This window comes from Macaca nemestrina, chromosome 2, assembly GCF_043159975.1.
Source record: "Macaca nemestrina isolate mMacNem1 chromosome 2, mMacNem.hap1, whole genome shotgun sequence".
Lineage (NCBI taxonomy): Eukaryota > Metazoa > Chordata > Mammalia > Primates > Cercopithecidae > Macaca > Macaca nemestrina.
In genome coordinates, this window is record NC_092126.1 from 45,550,577 (window position 1) to 45,562,625 (window position 12,049).

General features: G+C 33.6%; 1 protein-coding gene across 4 annotated transcripts in view; it reads left to right on the forward strand.

Annotated features, from left to right (window-relative positions):
• U2SUR (U2 snRNP associated SURP domain containing) overlaps nucleotides 1–12,049 on the forward strand; it is a 54,044-nt gene that overhangs the window by 13,162 nt on the left and 28,833 nt on the right. For 2 of the 4 annotated variants that reach the window (XM_071091068.1, XM_071091067.1), the window contains exons 4-13: nucleotides 24–122; nucleotides 1,936–2,050; nucleotides 2,487–2,620; nucleotides 5,611–5,678; nucleotides 6,241–6,335; nucleotides 6,963–6,998; nucleotides 7,086–7,168; nucleotides 8,131–8,296; nucleotides 8,487–8,698; nucleotides 9,612–9,655. In XM_071091068.1, coding sequence (XP_070947169.1) covers nucleotides 24–122; nucleotides 1,936–2,050; nucleotides 2,487–2,620; nucleotides 5,611–5,678; nucleotides 6,241–6,335; nucleotides 6,963–6,998; nucleotides 7,086–7,168; nucleotides 8,131–8,296; nucleotides 8,487–8,698; nucleotides 9,612–9,655 — 1,052 coding nt within the window. Of the gene's footprint in view, nucleotides 1–23; nucleotides 123–1,935; nucleotides 2,051–2,486; nucleotides 2,621–5,610; nucleotides 5,679–6,240; nucleotides 6,336–6,962; nucleotides 6,999–7,085; nucleotides 7,169–8,130; nucleotides 8,297–8,486; nucleotides 8,699–9,611; nucleotides 9,656–12,049 lie in introns of those variants that run through there. The other 2 variants (XM_071091066.1, XM_071091069.1) reach the window with 2 other exon arrangements.

Sequence of the window (12,049 nt, forward strand, 5' to 3'; positions counted from 1 at the left end):
AAGGTATACTTTTTATTTCTTAGCCTCTTCTGGAAAACAAACTTAAAGCATTCAGTATTGGAAAAATGAGTACAGCTAAACGAACTTTAAGTAAAAAGGAACAGGAAGAATTAAAGAAAAAGGTAATGTTGAAAATGTATTTTGAATTATCCTTAGAAATGAATGTGTCTAAGTGTATTAGAGGAATGTTTCCTGAAGATTCTTGACCTCTAGGATATTCTCAGCTCCACCTCTGAGTCAAATCTGTAATACAACATATATTCCTAGGAGTTAAGCTTCTATCCTTGTTCCCTCACCCTGTTTCTTTTTTCTTTGTTATAGTTTTGGCTATTTTCTAATCTTCTTTTTGTATAAGTAAAGTGTGTGTGTGTGCACATTGTACCCATTCCCCTTAGATTAATGATAGTATGCTTTATACAGTACACTTTTTTCCAACTTGCTTTTGTAACTTAACATTATATCTCAGAAATTACCTCAAGTATATAGAAATACTCCTTATTCTTTTGCTATGGCTGTGTAGATATGCAATCATTTATTCACCTAAAATTCTACTGCGGGCATTTATGTTTTGTTCTTTTGTCATTACAAATAATGCTGTGAGGGATAATGTTATGCATATGTTTGGGTTTTTTGCTAGTGTTATCTTTGGGATACATTCTTATAGGTGAGATTTGGGATATGTTCTTATAAGTGAGATTACTGGGTTGAATGGTAAATGCATAAATGTAGTTTTTCTGTATTTGTCATTGTCAAATTGCTCTCTGTAGGGGCAGTGACATTTTGCACGCCTGTCAGTAGTGTATGAATGAATGTTTCTCCATAGCACTGCCAGTAGAGGAGTTTTGCCAGTCTCCTGCATGAAAAATGGTATCTCGGTGTAGTTTTACATTTGGATTTCTCTCATTATGAGTAAAGTTTAACAGTTTTTCTTGTGTTTGTTTCTGTGAACTGTCTGCTCATTTTTTTCTATAAGTTGTATTAACACTTTGTTATACAAGGTACAATTTTTTTTTCTCACTTTGTTGATTGTCTTTTTATTTTGCTGCTGGTGTTTTTCTCCATGCAGAAACTATTGTTGTACAATCAGATCAGTGTTTCCCTATGATTTCTGGTTTTTCAGTTTTTTCCATTATCAGCTAATAAGGGAATTTCCTCATGTTTTCCTCTACTACTGTATGGTTTCGTTTTTAAGAATATTAAATCAGATTATTTTGTAGTTTATTCTGGTATGTGGTGTCAAGAATAGATTCATTTTTGTCTTTTTTCAGATAATATATTCAGTTATCCTACTGTCATTTATTGAAAAGTTTTATTTCCCATTGATTTGAGATGCTTCTTTTATTGAACACTAAATTTCCACATGCTATTTGATTTTATTCTGTATTTTCTGTTATATTCTGTTGGCCTTCTGTTCGTAGATGTTTTGGGAACATTTAGAATAATTGAAACTATCAAATTTCTTCTGAGCTTTCTTTATATCAAGATTCTTCTTAGCTTTCTTTAATGCCACTTGTCGGTAGATGTTGCTGCTTCAACTTCTAATACACATGTTTTTGGTGATTTGAAAAATATTTATATTCACTGAATTAAATCATCATGCCTTGGAAACTTGGTAAACGTTAGTAGCAAAATACGTTTTCATATAGTCAATTGTCATGCAATTTGATGCTTGAGTAGTCTCTAGACAAATTTACTAGTTAATCTGTACTTAGGGGTTCTTTTCTAGTTCTACAAATTGCCGGTAGAGGAGCAAAGCCTCTCTTGGTTTCATTAATTAATATTTAATATCTACTAAAGATTAGATGTTATTAATTGTTAGGACTGCTTAACCTGGGAAGGGAGGGTTTTCTTCCATCTTATTCCTTGATAAATTTAGCCCTGTGTACATTAACAATTTTTGTATTGCGTGATATTAATATTTTCATGTGTATTTAGGAGGATGAAAAGGCAGCTGCTGAGATATATGAGGAGTTTCTTGCTGCTTTTGAAGGAAGTGATGGTAATAAGGTGAAAACATTTGTGCGAGGGGGTGTTGTTAATGCAGCTAAAGGTAAGTTTATAAGTGTAACTGCTAATAAAGTATAACTATTACAGTTTTTGAGCAAACTCCATCTTGGTTGAATGACTGCAGGTAGATAATTGTGGAAGAAAGTTGGGTTGCTTTTGAATTTTACATTTTCTGTTGGCACCCTGTAGTGGTTATATTAGCAGAATAAATGGCCAAGTGTCAATTAATGAGATACTGAAGACAGATTTTAAACATATTTAGTCCCTTTCAGGTTTTAAGACAGCAGAGCACTTGTCATAGATTTTAATGTGTGTCGTAGTTTTGCTACAAAATGATTAAATTAGCATTATTGAGGTGATACTTGAATTTCATATTTGTTAATAGTGATACATTTTAATGCTAAAGGCATTTTACTAATTTTTACTTGTTTTTAATAAAATGCGAAATTAGTTTTGAAACTTAGTATTTTAAATTTCAGAAGAACATGAAACAGATGAGAAAAGAGGTAAAATCTATAAGCCATCTTCAAGATTTGCAGATCAAAAAAATCCTCCAAATCAGTCTTCCAATGAAAGACCACCATCTCTTCTTGTGATAGAAACCAAAAAACCTGTAAGTCATACTTAAGTAATTGACCGTTTATGTTCAGAGATGACACTGCCAGTGATACTTCCACTGTAAGCAAGACTTTGGCTTTTTTTCATTTTTGGCGGGGGCAGGAGTGGTAGATGTTAAGTTTTGATGCTTTCTAACCCAGTAATTTACTTAGATGAGAGATAATGAATTAGGACACATAGATGATATTCTTTTTATGCTCTTTGAGCAGTGAACATTTGCTATTTATGCTCATCATATATTGCAAGTCAAAAATTTACTATAATGCAAGTCAAAAATTGACTATATTTGACTTGCAATGGGGTTGTCTTTTTAAACATTTATGAACTGAGGTATTTAAATTATTAGTATGTGTAGTGTCTGTTTCCTAGAACATTTTTAGAACATTTTGGGAATTACTGTCAGAATTAGTGACACTTAAAATATTCTCAGTGTTAGAAAAAAAATTCTTTTTCTTTGAGAGTTTGGTTTTTATGGGAGATGGCAGACAGATGTGGGTCATGTCATTTGGAGCCACATGTGGTGAACAAATGTGATTGCATTGAATAGTAAGCCTGGTTTTTTTTGTTTGGCTTAAAAAATGTCTCTAAAAGCAATGAAAAAAAAATCCAGCTTTATTGAGATACAATTCACATACAATACAATAAGATTTACCTTTTTTTTTTTTTTTGGAAGACAGTCTCACTGTTGCCCAGGCTAGAGTGCAGTAGTGTGATTACAGCTCCTGCAGCCTTAACCTCCTAGGCTCGGGTGGTCCTCCCACCTCAACCTCCTAAGTAGCTGGGACTACAGGCAATGTAGTCCCATGCCCAGCTAATTTTTTGGTATTTTTTGTGAAAACAGATTTTCACCATTTTGCCCAGGCTGGTCTCGAACATCCAGACTCAAGCGATTTGCCCACCTTGGCCTCGCAAAGTGCTGGAATTACAGATGCCTGGCTAAAATTTATCCTTTTAAAGTATACAGTTGACTAGGTGCAGTGGCTCGTGCCTGTAATCCTAGCACTTTGGGAAGCTGAGGCTGGAGGATTGCTTGAGCCCAGGAGTTTGAGACCAGCCTGGGCAACATAGCAAGACTCCCATCTATAAAAAAAAAAAAAAAAAAAAAATTTAAATAAAGTGTACAATTGAGTGGTTTTAAGTATATTCAAAGTTGTGCAACAGTCACCACTCTGATTTCAGAACATTTTTATCAACCTGAAAAGAAATCCCTACCATTATCAGTCACTCCTATTTTTCTTTTTTTCCCTATTAACTTCAGTCCCTGACAACCTACTAATCTACTTTCTGTCTCTTGATTTGTTTATTCTGGACATTTTGTATGGATGGTATCATACAACATTTGGTCTTTTGTATCTGGCTTCATTACTTAGCATAATGTTTCAAAGTTCATCTTTGTTGTGGCATGTATCAGTACTTCATTCCTTTTTGTGGTTGAATAATACTCCATTTTATAGACATACCATATATTGTTTATCTGTGCATTATTTAGTAGATGGACATTTGGTTTGTTTCCGCTTTTCTGCTGTTAGAAATAATGCTGCTGTAAACATTCATGTGTGGGCTTTTTTTGTGTGAACTTACGTTTTCAGTTCTCTTGGATACATGTATATACACACAGGGAGAAGTGGAATTGCTGGGTCACATGGTAACTGTGTTTAGCCTTTTGAGAAACTGCCAGTTTTTCGAAAGTGGTTGTAGCACTTTACAGTCCCACCAGTAATGTTTGAGGGTTCCAGTTTTCTCACGTCGTACACTAATACTTTGAGACCAGCCTGACCAACATGGAGAAACACCGTCTCTACTAAAAATACAAAATTAGCCGGGCTTGGTGGTGCATGCCTGTAATCCCAGCTACTCGGGAGGCTGAGGCAGGAGAACTGCTTGAACTCGGGAGGCGGAGGTTGCGGTGAGCCAAGATCACTGCATAGCACTCCAGCCTGGGCAACAAGAGCGAAACTCCATCTCAAAAACAAACAAACACAAAACTGTTTTGTTTGAAAAGTTTATTTTAGTCATTTAGTGTGTGTGAAGTTGTACTTCATTGTGGTCTTGATTTGCACTTACTTGATGATATTGAGCATCTTTTCATGTGTTTATTGTCCATTTATAGGTTTCTTTTGGAGAAATGTCTATTCAAATACTTGGCCCACTTTTTAATTGGGTTATTTGTATTTTTGTTGTTGAATTGTAAGAGTATTTTACATCTTCTTGAGTCAAGGTTCTTATCAGCTATATGATTTGGGAATGTTTTCTGTTCTCTGGGTTGTCTTTGCATTTTCTTGATGGAAGCTTGGAGATTTTAAACTTTAATGGAGTCCATTTTATCAGTTTTTTTCTTTTGTTACTTACGCTTTTGGTGTCATATCTAAGAAACCATCACCTAATTCAAGATTATGAAGATTCCTGTGTTTTTCTCCCAAAAGTTTTATAGTTTTAGCTCTTACATTTAGATCCATGAACCATTTTGAGTTTATTTTGTACATTTAGTATATGGTGTAAAGTAGAAGTCCAACTTCATTTTTCTGCATGTGGATATTCAGTTGTCCAAGCACCGTTTTTTGAAAATATTATTCTTCCCTATTAAATTATGTTGGCACTTCTAAAAGAAGGATTCCAAAAGTAGATTAAGAAGCAGTTTTAAAAGAGGATTCCAAAGATGTTACTTATTGTTCCAGTAATTCACGTCCTCCAAAGGTGATTGTTTTGAAGAGTGCGTATTTTTGGCAGTTACTTTCCATGGCAGTTCAGTTACTTCATGTTCATTAATTTCCCTGACTACTGGTTGTCATTTTAATTGTCTAATTGTATTAATAATTTGTTATTTTGGAGGAAGGGGAAGGGAAGTTAAATGATAAGAAAAGCATTCTTTCTTTTTAATTAATTAGAACATACAATTTGTACTGAAATGATGTAAAAAGGCTATTATTGAATCATTAGATTTGCTTAACCTTTTGTTTGAAGTATAACTTGTCATATCCTTTATAGCCACTTAAAAAAGGAGAGAAAGAAAAGAAAAAAAGCAATTTGGAACTCTTCAAAGAAGAATTAAAGCAGTAAGTTTTATAGTGTGGAGAATAACTATCATAGGTATATTGAGCTGATACATAAACAGATGCAAGTATAAAGAATATACTGTACCAGTTAGTTATTACTAACCACTTTGTTATGAGATTGTTTTAGATATTATAATATTTGGTGGGGTATCTTTGAAAATAAATTAGCATTTAGTCCAGTACCTGGGTTGCTTGCATTATGAATATTCAGTTCAATTGATTTATTTAATGTCCAGAGTCCTGTTTGCAGTGGAAACAGTATACTCACTGGGGTGGGAGTGAGGGGCAGCCAGACTTAGCAAGAAACAAATTCAGTGGTTTTAATGTTGAATTTCCTCCTCACCTTTAAAGTAGGCTTTGTGTTCCATTGCCAGTATGATATATTAGAAATTTGCTCGTGGTTTTATTATAGCTGAGGGACTCTCTTATCTTGGTTCTCAGTACCAGTATTTAATTACAGATATTTCTAGTTATTTGATGATAGTAATTTGATAAGCGCTATTCTTAAATGTGAAGGAACAAATTTTGGCTCATTATAAGTGATTGTAAATATTTTCAACAGAATTCAAGAGGAACGTGATGAGAGACATAAAACAAAAGGCAGATTAAGTCGATTTGAACCTCCTCAGTCAGATTCTGATGGTCAGCGTCGTTCTAGTAAGTGGCATTTATTTTAATGTGTATGTTTGTGATCAATTACAGTAGTTCTCACCTTATCCATGGGGGGTTACATTCCAAGGCTCACCAGTGGGTGTCTGAAACCATGGATATATACTATCCTTTTCCTTACACATTCATAGCTGTGGTAAACATTAATTTGTAAATTAATAAGTAATAGAACAATTATAACAATATTCTGAAATAAAAGTGCAATCCCAACACTTTGGGAGGCCGAGGCGAACGGGTTACCTAAGGTCAGGAGTTTGAGACCAGCCTGTCCAACATGGTGAAACCCCGTCTCTACTAAAAATACAAATATAGCCGGGCGTGGTGGTGCATGCCTGTAATCCCAAGCTACTCAGGAGGCTGAGGCAGGAGAATTGCTTGAACCTGGGAGGCAGAGGTTGCAGTGAGCTGAGATCATGCCATTGCACTCCAGCCTGGGTGACAGAGCAACAGTCTGTCTCAAAAAAAAAAAGAAAAAAAAAAAAAGTTATGTGAATGTGGTCTCTTTTTGTCTCTCGGAAATTGTTACTGTAACAAACTGGGGGAAACAAAGGCGAGAGTAAGGGGGGACTACTGTATTATAAAAACTAATAATTGTTTTCTTTTCTCCCCTTTAAGTGGACGCACCTTCAAGAAGAAATAGATCATCTGGTGGTAATACAGTTTTTTGCTCTTTTAATTGATAAATTTTCCAAACTTTGTATTTTGCAGGTTATAATTCTTTTTTTCTTTCTGCCCTAGTTCTTGATGATTATGCACCTGGCTCACATGATGTAGGAGATCCAAGCACTACTAATTTATACCTTGGAAACATTAATCCACAGGTAATATTAAGTAAGATGAATATTGAGTGATATGCTTTATGTTTTTGGAAGAAAGCTACTTTGTCAGTCAAAAAAATCAGGATTCTGAAGCTGACAAATCTGATGGAATTTGATAGTCTTTAGAATTGTCTTGTAAACTTGAGACTTACTGGTATGGCCCAAATTGTTTTGCGACATATTCTCGTTTTCTCTTTCAGTAACTAGATTGAACTCTGAATTTGAAATGTTTTACTATGTGCTAGTTTTATTATTAAATCAGGGTATGACCATTGATGAATAATAATATTTTTGAGACTATCCACTTCTGATGCATACTTGTTTCCTTGTGGAGTCCCTTTTCTCATAGTAGCAAACTACTGTTTGTGGTTTGTCTTTTGCATTTTAATTCTTTTCCTACATTGATGCTGTTAATTATGTTATGGTGAATGTAGTAGCAGTAGTATATAATATACTGTTATTAAAAATTATATTTTGCATATTTACTGTTAACTGTTTTCTCTGCATTTGATTACATGGGTAGTTGATTGTTAGAAGGAGAACAGATGATTAGATCCTTTTTTTCTTCATTGTCAATAAATATTTCCTCCTTAATTTAAATGTACTAACCACGCCTGCTTGAAAAATGTTCCTAAATGCCTAAACAAACCATCACTATAAAACATCTATCTTAGATCTAGGACCTTTAAGCAAAGGAAGATAGGGAGTAAAAGTGATTTTGATTTCTCTATCCGCTGAACTTGCCCACCCTGGCATCTTAAATAAACCAGAATATTTATAGTATGAAATGATGTGTGAATGCCCCACGTGGGATTTTACTTGTGTAGCGTTCCTGGTACTTGAATGGAAAATTGAAGCATGTTGCTATGTTGCTTTTCATTTTGTAAAAAACTACTTTGTTTTCTGAAAATAATTTTTTCTTTTCCCTTTTTTGCATAATAAAAATCTCCTACCCTTTTTAATAGATGAATGAAGAAATGCTGTGCCAAGAATTTGGAAGATTTGGACCGTTAGCCAGTGTGAAAATCATGTGGCCTAGAACTGATGAAGAAAGAGCCAGAGAGAGAAATTGTGGCTTTGTGGCCTTTATGAATAGAAGAGATGCTGAAAGAGCTTTAAAAAATTTGAATGGTAAGAATGTTTTTATTACCCATTTATACAATTCAGATATTTCTTTGGTTTGGAAAAGTATTTATAAAAACTAGGAAGGATTGGACCTGAAATGGAGAGGTTAAAATGAAAATTATTTCAACTCACCAGAAAGATTTTATTTGGAAACTTTTGAGAGTTAACAAAGTGACCTTTCGTTTCTTTCTTGTAGGAAAAATGATTATGTCTTTTGAAATGAAGTTAGGTTGGGGTAAAGCTGTACCTATTCCTCCACATCCAATATACATTCCGCCTTCTATGATGGAACATACGCTTCCCCCACCTCCATCCGGACTGCCTTTTAATGCGCAGCCTAGAGAGCGGTTAAAAAACCCTAATGCTCCTATGTTACCGCCACCTAAAAACAAAGAGGATTTTGAGAAGGTAATTTTAAAAATGGACATAAGGCCGCATCTAATTTGTAAATACTAAAACTGTGGTAGTATTTCTTTTCAACAATTTTAAAGAAAATGTGTGTGTAATTCTGTTTGGCAACTTTTAAAGAAATAAGTAGATGTGTTCCCTGCCTTAGCCCATGGAAACCCTATATTTGAAATACTAGGTCATGTTTTTATTTGTGGCTACCATTCTTTTTTTGACCACTCGTTAAGTTTTTTTTCCTTTGTCCGGTGTTCTATCCAGATTTGCTTAAGTGTAGTATCTAAATTTACTTTGTTCTGAGAAAGTGATATTTTGTATTTGGTTAAGTGACATTTCAATTAGAAATTTCAATTAGACCTCCTAAGTAGTTATTGTTTGGATGGCAGCTAGGGCTGAGGTATTAGAATATTTGAGAAGATTTATGTGGTTCTTAAAAAATAGTTAATCTAGTAAAAGCCAAGGGTGAGTATTTTCTTTTTAGTAAACAAAAACCAACTTAAGTTATAAGAATTTGTTGGTTCTATTATGAATTAATTACACTTAAAACGACAGGGCTGGTTTTAAAGGCTTGGGAACAAAGTAGTGAACTGTATGGTCAGAGGCAAACAGTTAATTATTTCACAAATTAAAATCTTTATCTGATAATTCTCAGTGTAGTACCTATTTCAGTGCATTGATGTGCATTCTGGCAGGAATGTTCTGATTCTTTGCATTTAGTGAACATTATTGTTCACTGAACACATCCATTTGCATTTATGTAATTGCTTAGTGTATAATGACTTCAAATGCAGTGATTGCCTGCAAAACTTGTGATTAGATATGTAGTATTTTCATTGCATATGTATATTTTTGCTTGTTACTTGTTAACAATACTCACATATTCTATGTTTATTATCTGATGTGACTTCATATACAGACTCTGTCGCAAGCCATAGTCAAAGTGGTTATCCCAACAGAAAGGTACATGTTTTTCTTTATTATTACTGATCTAAATATAGACAATATCCCCTTCTGAATTTAAAAAGAAATGGTGTTGAGGAAAAGGTAGTATCTTGACTGAGCAATGGTTCCTTCCCAGTACTTTTTGGGGGGATGTGTGAAATTTAACTAACTTTTGTATACTGTGCAATTTTATGTCAATATCTTTTTTGTTTTTATTGTTATCACTGTAGGGAATGTTTATAGTTTGACTAGTTAGAATGTATTTATTAGCTCTGATTTGGAGTCAGACAATAGACTATTGTCATGGGAAAATAGATGTTTTAAATGTGTCTTAAATTTCAGATAACATTAGAGTTTGACTCAATCTGTTGTTATTTTTTTCTTGTTTTCTGAATTATCTGCATTTAATATATAACGTTGGTTTGAGTTCTCCTTACTGATGGCATAGCTTTGTTTTGTTTTGGTTTTTTTTTTTTTTTTCAATTGATTTTAAGAAGAAATTCCTATTATTGTCATGAACACTGGACATACTCGAAACTTTCTTTTCATGATAACAAAGGTATTTGGAATTCTTTTATTTTCCTTTCTTCCTTTTTTTTCTCTTTCAACACACTGTTAAAGCAGAAGAATTCATGCTGTAGGTATGCTCTTGCTCAGTCAAGCTAAGCCTTTTCCCAAACACAGGAACACAACACTGGTTGAATAATAAATGAACACAAAAGAATACCAAATTCTCTTTGACATTGGCCTTGGTGAGCAACACCAGCTGAACTGTCTGCGGCAGCGGGGGACCAGGAAAACATCATGGGATGGATTGGGAAAGTATACAGTTTTTGACCAGACATTGGTACGATCGACTCCAATAAATGTGGTTTTATTATAACTGAGAGACAATTTTTTGTGTTTTTTTTTGTTTTTTTTTTGGTTGTTGTTGCCCAGAATAAGATAATTACCATTTTAAAATTAAATAATGCACTTTGAATATATCATCTTTTTGTACTACACTGTTTAATAGAAAAGTCACCATTTTTAAAATAAACACAATCCTTAAGGAAGAAGAATGTGATTACAGTTCTTTAGTAATCTTGAAATCAAGTTAATAATTAATTGTCAGATTTTGATTTTAAATAATCATGAAACATTTTAAAAAATACTTATAAACTTTTAATTTTATCAGTTACAAGCCTGTTTAAAACTAAGTGGGTTTTTCCCCACTGATAAAAGCATTCACAGGATAGTATTTTTGTAGCATTCAAAAAAAGCACATATCTAGTGGTAGCTTTACATGTATGTGGCTCACCGTATTTCTAAACAATTTTGAGTGTGCGTTTTGCCGGAAGTCTTCACTCACCATTCGGATGAATCCTTTGTTTTTAAACTTGCTAAACAATTTTCCTCTATCTTAAATGCTAAAGTCAAGTTGCTTTTGACTTAATTCACACAAGTTTCTGGGTGTATAACATTTGTCCACCTAGTAATTAGTCTTATACATAAAATTTCCCTTAGCTTTAATTTGGCTCATATCAGTGGGGAGTTTTGGAATTGAATCATAACTTGACATTATCTCCCTTCCTTCAAAATAATGTCATTAACCATATGAATGTTGAGGAACTGCGTATTTGCAGAGCAATTACTTCTGTGAAAGAAAAATAATTTTTAAATTTAAAATTAAGCAATGTTTTTAGTTTTTTGTTTTAACAATTTAGGGTTGAATTAGTAGTTTTAAATGCATAATTTCCCCTTTGTAAAGATTTAAACTGTGATACATTTTTTTTTTACTTCCTTTAGGGTTAAATTTTTTTCACTGTGTAGAGATTTCATTTTAAGTAGGTTTGTTTGAAAGCTATGAGAAAACAGTTATAGCCACCATGAGATAGATTATTTTATTGTTTATGTACTCTGAAATAGGGCATTATGGAGCAAGAAAAGTCTGTCTTATTCTATAACTATATATTTATTTACATTCTAGCAGTTATATGAATGTAATTTGAGCTGGGAATGCTAAAGGTGTAATTTAGTGTGTGCCATGTACCAAGAGCCAATATCCTTTTGCTTTTCCCGATTGTTATTTGCCAACTGTGTATGCTGGGGGACTGGTGAAATGAGAAATCAAAAGCAGCTTATAAATAAGCTGAGTCATTTTGAGCCCGACGCCATAATCAATGTCCAAAATTGTGTTTGGAGTCTAATAAAATATCACATGATTTTAGGACCTAGCTTCAGATAAAGACTTCCTGTGAGTTCAGTCAATAAAACGACTGTACTAAAAAATTACTCACATATGTTTATTTTGGTATTTGGAAAATAATTGTTACAGAAAATGGGAAGGGCATCTCACCATGTGCCCCATTTTGCAATATTTTGGAAAGAGTAGTAGAAGGCTTTGGCAACATAATTTCTTCATTGATTTAT